We start from the raw sequence: 17157 nt of genomic DNA, 5'->3' as shown, positions 1-17157 counted from the left end.
CGGCACGTGAGTCGCTCTCAGTGAGAGCAGGTGGACACTGCTCCAGATTATCAGTCTGTGTGCCAGTGTGTGTAACTTGGGGGACCCCAGACCCCCCTGTCTGTTGATGTAGGCCACAACGGTGGAATTGTCCGACCTCACTAAAACATGATGACCTCTCAGCCAAGGGAGAAAGTGTTTTAGCGACAGGTGAACCGCCAGCAGTTCCAGACAGTTTATGTGGGTGGAGCGCATGTGAGGGCCCCATTCCCCATTCACTGTTCTGCCCTCGTGGGTGGCCCCCCAGCCCGAAAGAGAGGCATCTGTGGAAATCACTTTCCTGGCTGAAACTGCCCCCAAGGCAACACCCTGAGACAAGAAACCTGGCCTCTTCCACTCGCGGAGAGCGAGTGAACAGTCTGCAGAGACTCTCACGCGACGGTGGCCGTCTCGGTGAGGGTCCAGTCCCCGCGAGCCCACCCAGCGCTGAAAGCCTCTCATGTGCAGGCGTCCCAGTGTTATCGCCACTAGAGAAGAGGCCATCAGACCGAGCAGCCTCTGGCACTGTTTGAGGGTCACTGTGTTGCCTCTGCGAAGCAGTGCTAGGGATGACTGTATGGCCGCTGTTCTCTCCGGGGACAGAAAAGCCCTCACCCGGAAGGAGTCTAGGCTGAGCCCTATGAAAGTAATGCATTGAGTTGGCGTCAATGTGCTCTTTTCCACGTTTATCTGGAAACCCAAACTCCTCCAGATGGTGTATGAGAGCATTTGTGTGACAAGTCGCTCCCTGGCGGGTTGGGGCTGCCACCAGCCAATCGTCGATGTATGTGGCCACCCGAATGCCCTTTTTCCTGAGCGGGGCCACTGCTGCCTCGGTGCATTTCACAAACACCCTTGGGCTCAGTGAGAGACCAAAAGGCAGGACTACAAACTCGTATGCTATCCCCTGGAAAGCAAATCTCAGATACTTTCGGTGTGGGGGATATATGGGGATGTGGAAATAAGCATCCCTCAGGTCGATTGATGTGAACCAGTCGCCCGCTCGTACAAACCGTAGCAGCGAGGCGTGCGTCAACATCCTGAACTTGTATGTCCTTAAATGCCGGTTCAGGGCACGGAGATCCAGAATGGCTCTCATACCCCTCCCCCCTTTCTTTGGCACAAGGAAATACCTTGAATAAAATCCGCTGTGCATTTCCTCGGGAGGGACAACTCTTATAGCTCCTTTGTCTCTCAAGGTGGAAATTTCCTCCAGGAGAAAACTGGCAGACTCGCCCAGAGCACGAGAGTAAACGATTTCTTTGAAATGTGGTGGAGCGACACTGAATTGCAGCCTGTAGCCCTTTTCCAATGTCCTCAGCACCCATGCTGACTGAGTGCAGGTGGCCCAGCTCTTCATGTGGAGAGACAGAGCGCTCACTGGCCACTCCACCAAATATGGCGTTTTGGCGCCCCCTTGTGGTCGCAGCGCGAAACATACGCCATTTCGGTGTCCCGTCACCTCTGTCACAGGTGAGCGAGGTGACGGGCTCATCTGCATCATCACAGCTGTGGAAACGCGAGTCTCCACGGGCTGCGTTATGGCAGACGGTGCTCTGTTTTTCAGCATGTTTGATTTTTTCATGTGTTTTGCAACACTCGACAGCGCCCTCGGCAAACTGCCTGGATGCGCGTGTCGGGGCTTTTTTAATACAGAATGCATGAGAGAAGTGCTTGTGAAACAACACTGCGAACTTTGGCTCTCTTTCCCTCTGGCGGGTCCGGTGACAGGAACGCCGGCCCGAGTTATGCACTCTGTGTGGAACATGTCCCGTAGAACTTGCTCTGGAACGGAGCTGGGAGGCGGCAGGGTGGCCCATGAAGGGGGGAAACTGGGTTCGCTCCTGCCTAGAGGAGAGGCTGTCAGGCCGGCCGCTTCTTCCCCCTCACGATCGCGGCAGCGGGGGGAGGAGGAGGGGCCGCTTGAGGTCTGGCCTGGGGAGACTGCTTCCGAGTCCATGGATTCTTAGGGGCCCCGGCAGCCTGGGGGGCTGCCTGTGTCTTAGGCACTTTGGGAATCCTGAAAGCGGGGACCGGGCGAGACGCTGCCTGCGCGAATGACTGGCGCGGTGCTGCTGGGGTGGCGTGCTGGGCCCTCCTCGGCAGGCAGAGTTTCAGAGCCTCATCATCTCTCTTTTTCTCCTCACATCTCTTCTGCATGGATGTAACAGCCGCACCGAAGAGACCGTGAGGGACGACAGGGGTGTCGAGGAGTTCCTCTTTCTCCTTGGTCGTCAGGTTGGTGAGCCCGAGCCAGCGTGCTCGCTCCTGAAGAACCATGAGGCCCATAGCTCTCCCAGTAGCCTGTACGGCTACCTTGTGGAGGTGGAGGACGTGGTCAGTTATAACGCAGATTTCTTCCCACACTGTGGTATCTGGTTTAGCTGTCATGTCCTCTTCTAGCTCAGCTTGGTAAGCCATTAGCATAGAAGAGGCGTTGTGGGCTCTTACTGACAGAGCCGCTGCCTTGTAGCACTTATCTGTAAGGCTAGACTGGAAGCGGTCTGTTTTGGAGGGGAGAGATGGAGCCGATGAGGACAGAGACGTCTTCGGGTGAAGATGGCTCGCCACCAACGGCTCCACTTGTGGCATCTGGCGGAGGCCGATAGACTCCATCCCCTCACAATCCAGCAGGGAGCTCCCCACGATGGGGTGTTTCTCGCTGTAAGGTTTTGCTTTCCATGTCACCGCTATCTCATCGAGTAGCTCAGGGAAAACAGGCAACACATGCTTCCCCGTCTTTTTCGCCTTCGGCAATTTCTTACCGTCAAAACGGGACTTTACAACCTCTGTTTGTTTGGCGGGCCACGGGATGTTGAGCCTAGCGGCTGCTCGCTTGCACATGTCCTGCATGTCGAGATCCAGGGGAGACGGCGGTGTCGGTTTTTCAACCTCGCCGGTAGCCGAGGGCTTTGCAGCCCAGCTGATGCTAGCCAAGGAGGTGGAATCTTCCTCCTCGCCGTCGTCAGACAGCAGGAGCTCCGAGTCAGCCGACTCATCTCCGTCCTCGTTGGCATCTCCTCCCCAGGTGACTCCAGCATCGGGGAAAAACACACGATCTCCGTGTGCCTCCAGCGACGGGAAAGCGGTCGCGATGGGCTGAGGGTCTGCCTCTGCCCAGCTCGGCCCTGGCATTGCGGCCAAATCATCGGGCATCTCAGTTTCTCCTTGCGCCGCAGCAGCCTCACACAGCAAAGGGTCGCCACCCGACAGGTTAGCCTGGCGAGCTAGCCTGCGGCGGAGTAGTTTGCGTGGGAAAGCCGCGCAGTGGATACAATCTTGTGCGGGTGTCAAGGCAGCCTGAGCGTGAGATAAACCAGGCATGCCGCACACACGGGGTGTGTATCCCAGGCAGAAATCTTCTTGCCGCAAGGACAGAGTTTTGCAACTTCGTTGGCCGTCGTAGCCATGGTTAGCTAGAGGGTTGCGCACGTTAGCGAGACTGACACTGAGTGCGGAGAATATTGCTATTCCTCGCTAACGTGGGGTGAAAAGTGTTGCTACTTTTCTACAGGTATTGCTACCTAATGTGTAAAACCGCTAGCGTCGAAGGGTATTGCTACCTGATGGTGAAGCTAGGGGTAGCTTTATTAGCAAAGTGTTGCTACTTCGCTTTCGGAAAGTATTGCTACTTCCCTGGGTGAAAGTATCGCTACTTGGCACCCGCACTAGCTACAGAACAGTATTGCTACTGCTCGTATGCTAGTGGACAACTGAAAAGCTGGGAACAAAGCGCCCGGCGACCGAGTTGTTCACTCGAATCTGTGGACAGTTTAGCTTTAGCACCCAATAGCACAGTTGTCTACAGGCTTCCGTGAGAAGCGAGAAGAGGTTTTTGAATGACGTCTGACGCTATGTCAGCCTATTATATAGGGAGGCACTGGCCCCTCCTGACATGGGCGTCACCTAGCCAACCTGTAAGGGCTGGCGTAATGGTATTTGAGCTTCTGATGAGGTCACGCAGGAGGCGTTCCCCATAGTGAGACACGAAACGAATGCTATGAAAGAGAACATTATACTGAAAAGAAGAAAAGCTTTTTTTTAGACAATCATGATGCCTGGATTAGTATCGGAGTTGAATCTGCTCTTTTATTGGTCAAAAAAAGGCTCATTCAATTTGAAAACATTTTTGCTATTGCAATAAAGTGAGAAATTACCCTCTGTAATGCTGTAGGACAGTCTGGATCTGCCATGTAGGAACAACAATAACAGGGAGGATCGTCCAGTTAAGATTTATCCCCTACTTTTTTACTACATAGAGACTGATAGTAGTTTCTCTCTTGCTTGTTGTGTTGTTGTGCTTCTTAAGAATGAAAATGTTTTTGTATCTGTGTAGCATATTAATACTGTGCTGAAAGTGGCTTGTATGTAAAGAGGGCGGGTAATTCTTTATACCTATGCTAATTGAATTTATGCATGTTGGTTCCTAGTTGTTTAAAAAAAGAAAAGAAGTGCCAAACAGCCAATCTGAAATGCTTTTTTTGGGTTAATATTCATAGCTCATCTGATCAGAGCTTATGCACAATGTTAGTAAATGCATTACTCAGTGTCCGCTCCTGCATCCCCGTGGACACTTATGCTTAACATACCAGCGCGCACTGATACACAGACACAAACACACACACATGCGCAAAAGCAGCGGCTCTTTAATATTTATGGTCTGCAGCATTACTTATCATTATAAATATTTATTGTGATTTACTCTTTTGTCTGGGTCTTTTTCTCTCTCTCCCTCTCTCACTCTGTTCTTCTGTCTGTTCCTTACCCTGGGGAAACCAAGCAGCTGCTCGTATCAGTGAATCACTGTGATTTTTTTTCCTCTCCTTGGGTTTCAGAAGATCTGCCTTTTTCATTTCTTATTTATCGTATGCCCTCAGTTCTTGTTGTTTTTTCCTCTTTTTCTGTTTTACCATTAGATTGCTAATGGTTTTCAGGTGTTGCTCTGATTCGCTCTGTGATTCTTTGCCCATTTCTGCTTGGATGACATTCTCTAGTGCTCGTGCTTTCTATCCACCGAGCACTGAAAATATGCACATTATGCATACTGGAGTTTGCCTTCCCCCTTCTCTCCTCGTATAGTTGGTATTAGCGGCTTTCTCCTACTGTCTTGTAACCTTCCCGTGATGTGTGTTTTACAGGTTCTGTGCAGATGCTCTGTGTTTTAAGGCTAAGGCACAGTGATAAATGCCTCAAGTGGGTGGTTATAAATTACAGAGTTGCAGATGAACCCACCGCTACTGTTTAGACAGGCGTTTTTTAGGGTAATAGTCACAACAGCAATTATAATTCATTATTGTAATAAAAGGGGTGAAAACCAGCTCTCTCCTGCTACTGAATGCTCATACAGAGTTTCTGTTAATAATGGGGCCCTCATCATTGGTGTCCTGACATTGTGAAATGGGCTGTGAATGGGAGTCCGGCGCAGAGGGTGAATCGACAGAAGCTGAGAGTTATGAAAAGCGAGTGCTTTCCAAGAGTTGGTACACTATAAGCTCCCGTTCCAGTTTGATTTCTATGTTGGCTTATTTTTATCTGGACAATATTGAAATATTTGTTAAGAACTGGAATCTTTTGGTCACAGGAGGTGTTAAAATTACAAGTGACGTTTAGTCAGAGCATTAGCTGGTCTATAAAATGTGAAAATAATGTATCTTTAATACAAGACTCAAGAAGAAGGTTTCAAATTAACATATTTTTAGCTTAAATTCTATGATGCCCACTTTACATTTATATAAATCACTACTGAACATCTAAAAGTACTTTTGGTTTGTTTGTTTGTTCGCGGTTTTCTGCTGTTGCCATTGTCATTGTGTAATTTGTTGACCTCAGTTCTACTACTTTTATTTATAGACACATTTTTGTCTTTCCCTTTGCATACATCACCTTTGTAGAGTTTTCTTTACTCTTTATCGTGTCTCTACATCCTCCCTGTTCTTGTGTTAATGTCATTCCTTCATCACTGAGGCCAGAGGAACACAGGGAGACAGAGAAGGGGAAATCAAGACCTGCTGGTAAAGTGAAGCTGCCAGACGCTGAGAACTGCATTAAGCTCAAACTCTGTCTATAGCTTATGCCCACACTAGAGTCATCTCTCTTTCTCTGTCTTACTCCTCGCTTCTCTTCTCACTTTCACAGACTTCTTTTCCAGAGGTCTACATGTGGAAAATGATAAAGTGGCTACGTATTCATGCAAAGACAGAATTTATCTTGCAAGCTGCCACAGTGTGCCATGAAAACATCCCCTCCTCTTTGTTGGAGACATTGTTAGAAAAGCGTTAACCTTTTATCTCTTTCTCGTTCCCGTTGTCTTGCTGTTATCTGGGTGGTCAGGAGATAATAGAAACAGGCAGTTCAATCCTGTCGGCAGGCGGCGGTTGCTTTGAGCACCCCCACCTGCTTGTTAATGGTTTGAAGAAATAAAGCAGTCGTAAATGTACACTCGCCATCTTCATTGCGCTAAAGTGTCTGCCATGAAAAACACACACAGACACACACACACAGCTCCCATCAACCCCAAGCAGGTGCTCTAGGTCACAGCTGGAGAGAGGAGCAGTCAGTCCTAGTGCGATCTGAGGAGGGGAGGTGTATTTCATTTCAGTTTTGCTGTTGGGGTTTGAGTTTTGTGTCTTATCGCACAGCTTCGTGTGTCCGATATGAAAGTGAAGAAGAATGTATAAAATTCACTCATTAGCTCAGTCACAGGAGTGTTGAGTCAGTAGATGTTCAGGATATGTGATCATTAATTGGACACATGTCTGAATAGCCCCAACGTGGTATCTGAGTTTCTGTGCTTTTTCCAGGCTGCTGCTCTGCTGAGTCTTGCTCTGTAGAATTGATCAGAGACACAGACAGGCTCTATACGGTCCCATGTTAGTTTGTGGGCATAGAAACAGAGATCTGAGTGAAAGCCAACACCTGTTTATTTAATTAAATTATTTAAATTACATTTAAATTATTTAATTCACTTTTTCACACGTCTTCGGTTGGAATGTGACTTGTTGACATGTCCCCTGTCAGTTATGTTGATGTTAATTTACAGAATAATTAACTCAGCTCGCCTTTTTTTTTTAAATCCATGTTCTTTAGAGGATTGTTAAAGGATGGAATTACATTGTTCTGTAACTTAAAACAACTTAAATTAAATAATGATAATAATGCACCTATATGTATGATGAAACAGCTTTAGTTTGATTTTGTTTCTCCTGTCTGCAGTAGCATTGCATCCATCCATCCATCCATTTACTTCTGCTTATACAATTTCAAGTTCCAGAAAGCAGCATTCAACAAAGCAATTTGGTGTTACCCAAACTTTGTAGTGTAAGTTCACTTACATTACTCCACCAATGCACAACACAGGAAACACTGGCTTTAATTAAGATTTTAATGTCAATTTGATCTGATTAATTCAGACCACTACAGCCTGCATTAATCTGTTCATTAAAGAAGTTGCGTAATGTTGATTGTGGAGTTCCTAAATTTTAGCAAGGGCATCTTCACTTATTATGTGGACCACATGGCCATATCAAAAGATATTACCATGTGACATGTGTATACAGTATTTCAAAGCAATTATAATCACCAACACTTCTGTCTGCTGGTTTGTAAGTTTGTTGCTGATGATTAACAAGCAGAGCTGTTGTGACAGAATTCTTTTAATGAAGTATATTTTGAGAGTTAGTGAAGTACGGTTCACCATCGCCATTTTATTTAGAAAAAGAATGCGTCATGCGATCTGACTGTGAAACCGACACTACACGCTTACTGCCTAACAATGTGATAAATGAGCCTGAGGTTACAGACAAGGAAGCCGATGGCCGTTTTACCAAAGACTTGTATACCACCCTTTTTGCATCCAGAGGACTCGCTACCTGCTGGCCATTTAAAAAAAGTGCAGTTTTAAGACACCTTGTAGTGGTTTTACGTCTCAGACCTGAAAATACCTCTGTCTTTTATTTATAACTATATATAACTATGTCCGTTTTTCACTTTACTTATGTATAGAAAAATAGACATGGATGTTAAATTATCATGTTTTTTTAATGTTAATTATATATCGTATATAGTGAGATGGCAAAAGAGGTTCTTCTTCGTCTTCTTTGTAAGCTCCATATTCATTATGTAAAACAAAAGGCACAAATTTACACTAAAAACTGTTTAGCAATATCTATTCACAAAGAACATTGTACATGTAACGTACTGTACGTGTACTGGTTTAAGTATTCACAATGATGTAGGGGTGTTTGATTAAATGATTGTTCTCTGGGCCTTAATTCTTACGTAGCATTTATGAATGTTAATCTATGATTTTGCCACAATCAGTAGTGTGGAAACCTAACCAGAGCAGAGGAACCCAGGTTCAGGACGATAACCTTGTGGACCGCCTCCTCCACAGTCATGTGGGTCCGCATTTGCTATCCCTTCTTTGTGATTGTGTTTAGGTGTGCAACACTGAGACAGAGGAGGTTGTCTGTGTTGGGACTGGGGGTCATCTCTATTTTGACAGCATGCTTTGACAGGCAGTAATTGGTTTCCTTTTCCATGCCTCCAAAGCTCCTGCAGAAAAAGCAATTTTGGTAGCCAATCAATTCAAATTTTAGCTCACTCAAGATAGAGAAGCCCGTGCAGCTTTAACCTCCTCGCTAAGGAAAACGGTCCTGCAAACCCCCACTCCCTCAATCCCAGCCCTAACTTACACACATACGCACACAGACTAGCCTTGTCTCTCTGCCATCCTTGAGGGGAAGCTCTCATTTCCGTTTTCTCTTGAAAGCAATTGAGTGTAATAATAGCTGTTTATACTGTAAATGGTTTGGGTGCATTTTTACCTCAAAACTGAATGAACCTATGAATCTCTGTCCATGTGTATCCTTCTCACATGTTCACAAACATATGCGCACACATACACACACCATCCAATACAAAATACAAAAGGTAAATACACAGGTACTCACACACACACAGAGCTGTGTTTGCCTACTGGCTCTGCCCCTGTGATGTGAAGAAACACATCATTTAACCAAACTGGTCAACTGAGAACTAATTTCTTCTTTGTAGTTACTGCCTGAGGACCCTAGGGTTTGCAGAGTTTATAGTGGCAATCAGCAGCACTGTGACTCTTTGTGCAGAAACTTCTTAACAATTTAGTTTGGACTCTGATCAGGACGCTGACTCTGATACCACAGTGCCCTCCTCCTCAGCACTGTTACAGTCTAGGCCCGGTATTTATCAGTACATCTGCACCATAGTCTGTACACAGTAGTAGAACACAGTAGTGATATACCTAAAGTGTTTTGTGCTATCCTGGTATACAGCATTCACTCACCAGAATGCCTCCTTTACAGTTTATTTTTTTTCTTTTTGAGTTTTTCTAACTCTTTTCAGTTATTTCAGTGGCTCCCTAAAAAGTCGTGTTTCATGAATCCATTAGCATGAAAACTATTTATCCGCGTGAACCATCACTGCACTTTAAATGGTGGTTGTAATTGTCTGCTAGGATTTTAGTCACATTAGTAAGGCACATTGCCCAGCTTTATTTCCATGTCATTTCTTTCCTCATTAAGTCCTACGCTCACTCTCTCCCTGTGCACCCCACCTCAACTTTTCTATCACCTCCAACTCACTGACTAAGAAAGAAGTTTAAGCTGCCATGGCAACGAGGGGCAAGTGCATAATACACTGGTGTCAATGATTCCGATTCCCAAGATGTTAAGTGGCTGCAAAATCCCTCTGCCAACCAGTCTCTGCCGTCCATCTGCTGAGGGCCTTCTGTGGCTAAAGTTAAAAGTCTTTGACATACTGTTGGCAAAGTGACTGGGCCATGGCGATTGTTTGGCTGGTGAATGACTGGAGGGGAGTGGATGCCGTCTACCTCTCTTCATTTCTCTTTCTCCCTGCCTGTCTCTCGCTCTGCCCCGTCTGTCTGTCGTAGCGAGAGCAGTTCGGCTGTAGCAGCAGAAGCGACATTAGCTCCCAGGCTGGGCTCGGGCTCCTGTCACTGCCTCGATAGCTGTCACGCTAACACCCCTGCCACTATCATTGGAGCACTTATGGGCCTGTCACTCACCTGGGAGCAAAGGGAGGGAGGGAGGCACCGAGGGCCAAGGGTGTGCTAAGGGAGATACGTGCAGGAGAGGGGAGAACGTGGAAAGGCGCTCGGATGCAGGGAGGAAAGTGAGGAAAAGACAGAAGGAAAAAGGGGAAGATAGTGGAGAAGGGATGGGCTGGAATGCAAAGACGGAGAAGGGGGGGCAGCCAGCCAGCATTAAATGATGAAGTCATTCAGACTCAATAGATGAAAACTCAAAGGTTAACATTAGAACCTGACTGGATTTCCAAACACTCCGTTTGTATTTAGCAACCCGCTCTCTACTTGTTCAGCAGGATGTGCTCCATTACACTTGACAACTGAGAAGGGGCCGTTCGGACATTAAAAAGAAACATCGATTTGCCATCCAGGACAATGTACTCGAAGCTCTGCGAAATTACAAGCTTCAGCTAAACAGCATAGGGTAATTTTGAGAAGGAAGTGGAAAACACATTGATAGCTGCAGCTATCCGCGCTCACAAGGACATGTCACAGCTGCATTCCAGAAAAAAAAAAGCACGCACTCTGGACACACACATGTACGCAGAGGTCCACATAATAAGGTCGGTATCGGGGCATCACTGAATCACAGAGACCAGCACTGTGGTTGACAGAGCAGGCTGCAGACACGTTTGAGTCTGGCCCTTCAACTGACTGTAGAGGCACTCAAGTGAAACTCTATTACAACACCCTCTCCAGCCGCGATCCATCAGCACCAACACAACACCCCGTGTACACACGCCAGTTCACGTGTACACAAGCAGGCGTGTGTGTTTGTGTGCGTGTTTGCAAAGACAGATTGCTTTAATGTGGCATTTCATTAAGCACAAGATTTCTAAAAGTGTTGCTCTTTCTATGGTATTTCTTCTGACACCCCTTTTATCTGCAAAACTTATGACAGCAATTGTTGTTGCTTTTAAGGCAACTGCGGGTCATGCGGGTGAGGAAAATGTATCACTCCTCCCATCAGACTTAATCCAATCAACACCTTTGGAGCGTGAAGCATGGCTTTCATGTTTTATCATAGAGTCATAGACAGCTGTTAGAGTGAGAAATTTAGGAAAAGGAGCAAAGTGCAGTCATGACAAGTGAGCTCATGCTGCCCCACACTTCAACACAGACAGGCACAAATGTATGCAGAGGAATAGCATAACAGATACATTGTCTCGAATGGGATGAATATTTCATGGCTGGTTTGTGAAAAAAAATGATTATAATGTGTCTTTGCTATCATGTCGCAAAAGTTCAACATTAACTTCCCTTCCTAATTGGCTACAGCACAGAAAATCAAGGTACACAGACACATGGCACAAAACTTTTTTTTCCACATGAAAATAGTTTGGCCAAATGATGCTTGAAATTGAAAGTGACTCAAAAGTTAAAGTGGTTGAGAAGCAAAAAAAAAAAAAAAAAAGTCGGGATAAAAAAAACGACAGGAACTGTACATACTGTAAAACTTTACTGGGAAGCAAATAAACAAAATTAAACATGATTTTAAATGTGTGTCTTCTTTTTGTTTTTGGGTTTTTTTGCCCGTCTAGGCCACAGACGGAGATGCAGGCACTTTTGGGATTGTGCGGTACTACTTCACTGATGAGCCAGACCAGTAAGACACAGCTACACACACACACTCACTTACACATAGTCAATCAGTCCACACGCACAAAAACACACACACAAGCACATTAATTTTTCATTTATTTGGCCCCTTGTTAACAATTGTACCGCACTGTTTCTGGCACACAGCATCACCAGAGACAGCTGAGCTACAACAATGTCTGGCGCTTATCTCAACGTCTGCTCTCTTCAGGCCACAAACACCTAGAAAAACAAACACTCACATAATTCACTCATTAATAATCTCCAGTGTTTTAAAAGACCACCATTACTGTGGCTTCCTATAATATGTATATTTTTCTGTCTTTAACAAAATTATTTAATTATTTATTTAACACAATACGGGGACCTCCCTGCTCACAACTCTGTATTATATATATTTGAGCAGCTTTCCATGACAGTTTAAAATCTGTCTTTAGCTACTTTCTCCATCTCTTAAGCCAGCTTTCTCCTGATTGGCTCCCTTTCACAAACAAAAGATTTGGGTGCCAGTTGCATGGGACTTCTGGGCTCTCACCCAGAGCTGTGTCATTTTCTAACTACTCTCTGGATTTCTAGTTTCATAGGGGCTGCTTGCCAGAATTAATTGGCCCCTTTGGAGCTGTAGTCCAAAGATGTAAATTTCCTGTGGTAAAGAGTGGTCCGTGGGACAGTGTTGGGGGTTTCTGTGCTTACAGCCAGAGCTAGCCATATTAATCTTATGAAATAAAGTTAGTGCGGTGCACTTGTAGTCACAGGAAGAAAAAAAATGGGCCTCTAACCTCACTTTTGTCTTGCAGGTTTTCAATTGATGAAGAGACAGGCTGGGTCGTTCTGCAGGCCAGCCTTGACTATGAGTTAATGCGCCGCTTCACGCTGACTGTGCTGGCAAAGGACGGCGGTGGGGAGGAGACCACGGGGAGGGTCCGAGTCAACGTATTGGACGTCAACGACAACGCGCCACTCTTCCAAAAGGAGGCGTATGTGGGCTCTCTGCGAGAGAACGAACAGACTGTGCAGTCAGTGGCACGAATCAGGGTGATTATAAACGCAAAAGGTCGAAGAAGCACCTACACACAAAAGGCGGCAGAGTTTTTAAAGCATGCTTACTGTACAATTTGTAGGCAAAATTACATGCTCTTTACAAGACAGTGTCGTAAACGTGTCCCGTTTATAGCTGCTGTAAAATACCCCATAAACATACACCTGTGACTATCGCGGGTTTTAAATATTAACACTCGAGACTAAAATCAACATCCATAATGGTATTGAAGTGCCGCATAGCAACAGTTTGTTTGGTTGCAATAAACAAACTATGTTGTAAGATAAAAAATAATGTTTATTTATTATTGATTTGAAATGAAATTATTCCACACACTGAGACCGAATATTTCCCCGTGTTCTCTTGCACTTATTTGGTACATTCACATAAAAACTACACCCTGCCATACAGAATCTCACTCAAACCCCACCACAAATCTGACTCCCAGACCTTTTGGCTTTGCTGCCCTTCTCGTCTTTCTTCCGTGTTCCTTCTCTGTTACTGTAATCACGCAGTAATATGTTTGTCTGCACTGTATCCAAAAAGAACAGGTCAGCTTACTGTGTTGGCCATCAGTCACTGCCACACATAAGGCAATGGTGCGCAGGCACAGTGGTAACCAGTGGGTCAGCGTTTGCTTTGATTGCACCCACAAGAGAAAGACTATTACATCCCTTGTGGCTTTACGCTGCTACGGTTACACTATGGCAGTTTGCCTTTTGCATTGTGGGAACCGAGCTGATGGCCAGGCTCAGTGCTTTGGCTCGCTGTGTTTGATTAGTCTGAGCTAACCTTAAACGCTGCTGATATTAATACGCCGCCTCAGGAGGAAGGGGAGGGAGGGGAGGGAGGGAGCCGGTCGCATAATTGTGTGTGTCAGCAGTATGCCTTGGAACCTCTTGTGCACACACAAATAAATGTGCGCGCACGCACACACAGAGTACTCCAGGAAAACAGGGAGGGATGGAGGAAACGAAAGAACGCTGAAATAGAAGGAGAGGGTGTTTTGAGAGACAAAGCAAAGAGAGGCTCTTGTGTTGTTTGCCTTGGAGATTTGTGCCTCCTACCACTGCGCTTATGCTTTCTAGCTAAATCTTTTTTCATTTTCTCAACACTCCTTATTCCTTTGCTTCCTTAGCCGCTCATCTATTTGATTTGCTGCCCCCAACTCCTCTTACCTTTGAGTGGTAATGCAAAACTATTTGTCGGAATTTGATAGAGGAAGACGGTCTGGAAGAGAAAGCCACAGCTTAGGAAGTTGTGGGGGAAGAAAGGTATTGCTTACTCAACACTCTGGCGTTAAATCAAAGAGGAGAGATTTGTGTTATGGAGGGAAACAAGTGAGTGTTTTTGACAGCCTGTCCAGCCTCTAATGATGCCAGTGAGGGCCCAGTAGACTCCCCTCACAGCCGGAGGACTCGTGTTTAAGTTCCTGCCAACTCGAGAATAATGAGGGGGTGTCATCATTGTTGTTGTTGTTGTTGTGGATTAGACCTGCAAAGTACGGTTTCATCTGTCCTCTGCCTGCTTGGCTTGTCTAGGCTCGGTTGGTGTTCATCCAGTATTGACGCCTGCGCCACTAATAGCCAGAATCAGCTTTAATCTGTCCAATAACATATCGACGCTGACTGACACTTTCCTGGCTGCACATATACACTCAGACTCAAAAACACCCATGCTGTGCAGACATATAGTCATAAATATTATCACTGTCTAATGCAACATCTGTCCCATCGCACTCTGCGAGACTTTGCCTGTCGATAGCTTCTTTTGCACTCCCTTTCAAGGTGGGAAAACCCCACCATTATTACACCTCACTGCTCTATATAAAAGGTAAAAAGGCAAAATAAGAGTGCTTTGAGGTACCGCCCTGAAGCCGGCAGTGGAGGTGGTAATGTACTGTATGCATGTGTAGAAAGCAGATCCAGAAAGCTGAAGCTTTTGTGCACAAAGCACACCTTTGATTCCGCTAAGCCAGCATGCTATCACACTCTTCCAGCATTACGTCTGCCACCATTAAGACACACTGGGTGTATAAAAAGGCCTACTGAGCCACATGTTAAAGTCACTAACATCGTCTACTCTCGCACACCTTGTGCCCAATCACAGGCTACAGATGAAGATTCTCCTCCCAACAACGTGTTGACATATACCATCATTTCAGCGTCGGCCTTCCCTGATTACTTCCGTATCATCATGGTGGAAGGCTACGCAGGTACGCAGATGTGGTTGAGTTTAAGAGTGTGCGCGTTAAGCTAAAAACAGATTATATATCCAAGGATTGTTTATACGTAAATTTTTGCTTGGATTATTTGGGATTATAATAATTATTTGACCAGCAATATTACTGAGATGTGATGTTTGTGGGCCTTCCTCCAGTGATCAGTGTCATCAGACCTCTGGACTATGAGATGGTTCCCAAGGGCATGATCTATCTGACAGTGATGGCCAAAGATGGGGGAAATCCAGCCCTCAACAGCACTGTTCCTGTTACGGTGGAGGTGATTGTAAGTATAACCCTGCAACATACACACAACAGCAACAACTTAATGACACACAGCCACAACTGGAGGTTCAAGTATCAGTTCCTCCTGCAGTTTTTGCTGACAGCTGTCAACAAATGCAGACACAGAGCAGTATTTTGCGAGTACACAGCTTTTGACTTGGTTAAATCTTCAGCATGTTTTCCACCTGCATAACCCAAATATAAACATGACAAGTATGCAGCCTTATTCAAGCTGTGAACGTTTTCTACCATCCGGTGCTTTGAACATTCTCTTAGATGAAGACTAATGACCTTAAGCAACAACTGTCACATCTTGCTATGGACTGTCCATCGGCATATAGCAGCTTTTATGAAGCCTTGCCTTATGTCTAAAAATGTTATTGACCTCACATTATCACCAACGGGATGGCATCTTTTCCCGGGATGTCAAAGACATTTGAATGCTGTTCTTCCAAAGTTATTTACAGCAAACCCACAAGCAGATGTGATTTGACGTTTAATTGTTCTGGGTTCAGGAGTTTGTTAGTTGTTCCAGGAAATAAAACCTGAAAGGTAGGTCTAAGAGGGCTCAAACAGTTCAGTGTAACTAGAGTGCTTGCACAGAGGTCACAGAGGTTAGTAATGCTAAGTCTATCAGAGAAAACGTACATTTCCCCATTACCATTGTGCAGCATGCTTAAGCGGCTGGCACTTTTAGGATTATAAACACGACTTTAAAAAGGTTACTAGTACCCTAGCAGCCTTCAACCTCTGTTTTCTTTCTTAAGATTAGCTGATGTGGAACCTGCATGTAATTCATTAAGACTTAAAGATGCCCATTTATTGACTTTATTTGCAACTAATATTTCACAACGTAAATAACTTCTTTATATAGTAACTATTTTGATCAAAGCTGAGATTCTTTCTAATTCCAGACAATGCGACAGAAATCCTTACAGTCTCCCCACTTTTAAGACACTTTTGCCAAACCCTTTAAAAAATAGGAAAGAAGCCCACAGAGCTCTTATATCATATGTAGTGAATGAACACAGAGCTTCCTTATACTCATAAAAATCCACATTGCAGTTTGTGACAGGTGTCACCAGCCTCATCTGGTGGATTGTTTCATATGTTTCTGACTTACATATTGCTTTCAGTATTCCTTCACTGTTTACCTTCTCAATCCTTTTAACCCGTGTCTCACTGCAACTTTGTCTGCAGCTTTATCGCAGTCTGTGCAGCTATCTGAGCTTCCAGTTCGCTTGTCAGTCTTATCAGTAAATGTCTTATTTTGAGGCACTAGAAAAAGTCACAGCTGTCTACTCGCACCCGCACTGCATCACAGATGTTTTAATATATTAAAGGATGGCGGAAAGAAAACACTCTGCATGAGGTTCTGGGTTCTGATCCTACAAGATAGTGATTCAGAGCTTTTGATGCATGTTTCCCTGCAAATGTGTACATGAAGAATTCTCATTTGTTTCGTGGGACAGACCATATTGTGATGCTATGCACGGGAAATTTTCACCTACATGGTTTCATTTCATGATGCTTTTGGGTTTTTAAGTTATCTTTGAACCATGTTTGAATGCTGATGTGTATGGAGGTCGTTCAAATGTCCTAATTATCGGCAGTAATGACATCATGCTTGCACATTCAAGACGACTCGCGTTGGAACTGTGGTCACAGAAAGCTGTCTAATATGTGTCCAAATTCTCACATTAATCAGGGTGCAGGTGTAATATTGTATTTTTGTTGACTAAAAAAAAGAATGAATATTGACCTTTGCTAAGGTGCAATAAATACAGCTGTAAAAATATAACGAGCAACCCAACACTAATAAACAGTCTCTCTGCTGGCTCTTAAGCTCATTTCCCATGATAGCCATCAATTAGACATGAAACCTTTTGTTCATAAGAGGAAAAAAAATGG

At 45.0% G+C, this 17157-nt stretch overlaps 1 protein-coding gene across 1 annotated transcript in view; it reads left to right on the top strand.

The window, feature by feature from the left end:
• cdh23 (cadherin-related 23) overlaps positions 1–17157 on the top strand; it is a 201307-nt gene that overhangs the window by 133063 nt on the left and 51087 nt on the right. The window contains exons 14-17 of the mRNA XM_084948030.1: positions 11644–11708; positions 12499–12736; positions 14850–14955; positions 15120–15247. Of these exons, the coding sequence (XP_084804156.1) occupies positions 11644–11708; positions 12499–12736; positions 14850–14955; positions 15120–15247 (537 nt within the window). The remainder of the gene's footprint in view (positions 1–11643; positions 11709–12498; positions 12737–14849; positions 14956–15119; positions 15248–17157) is intronic.

The sequence above is a fragment of the Perissodus microlepis genome, chromosome 13 (assembly GCF_051167445.1).
Source record: "Perissodus microlepis isolate ML-2025 ecotype Zambia chromosome 13, ASM5116744v1, whole genome shotgun sequence".
NCBI lineage: Eukaryota > Metazoa > Chordata > Actinopteri > Cichliformes > Cichlidae > Perissodus > Perissodus microlepis.
This window is presented reverse-complemented; position numbering and strand designations above follow the sequence as displayed.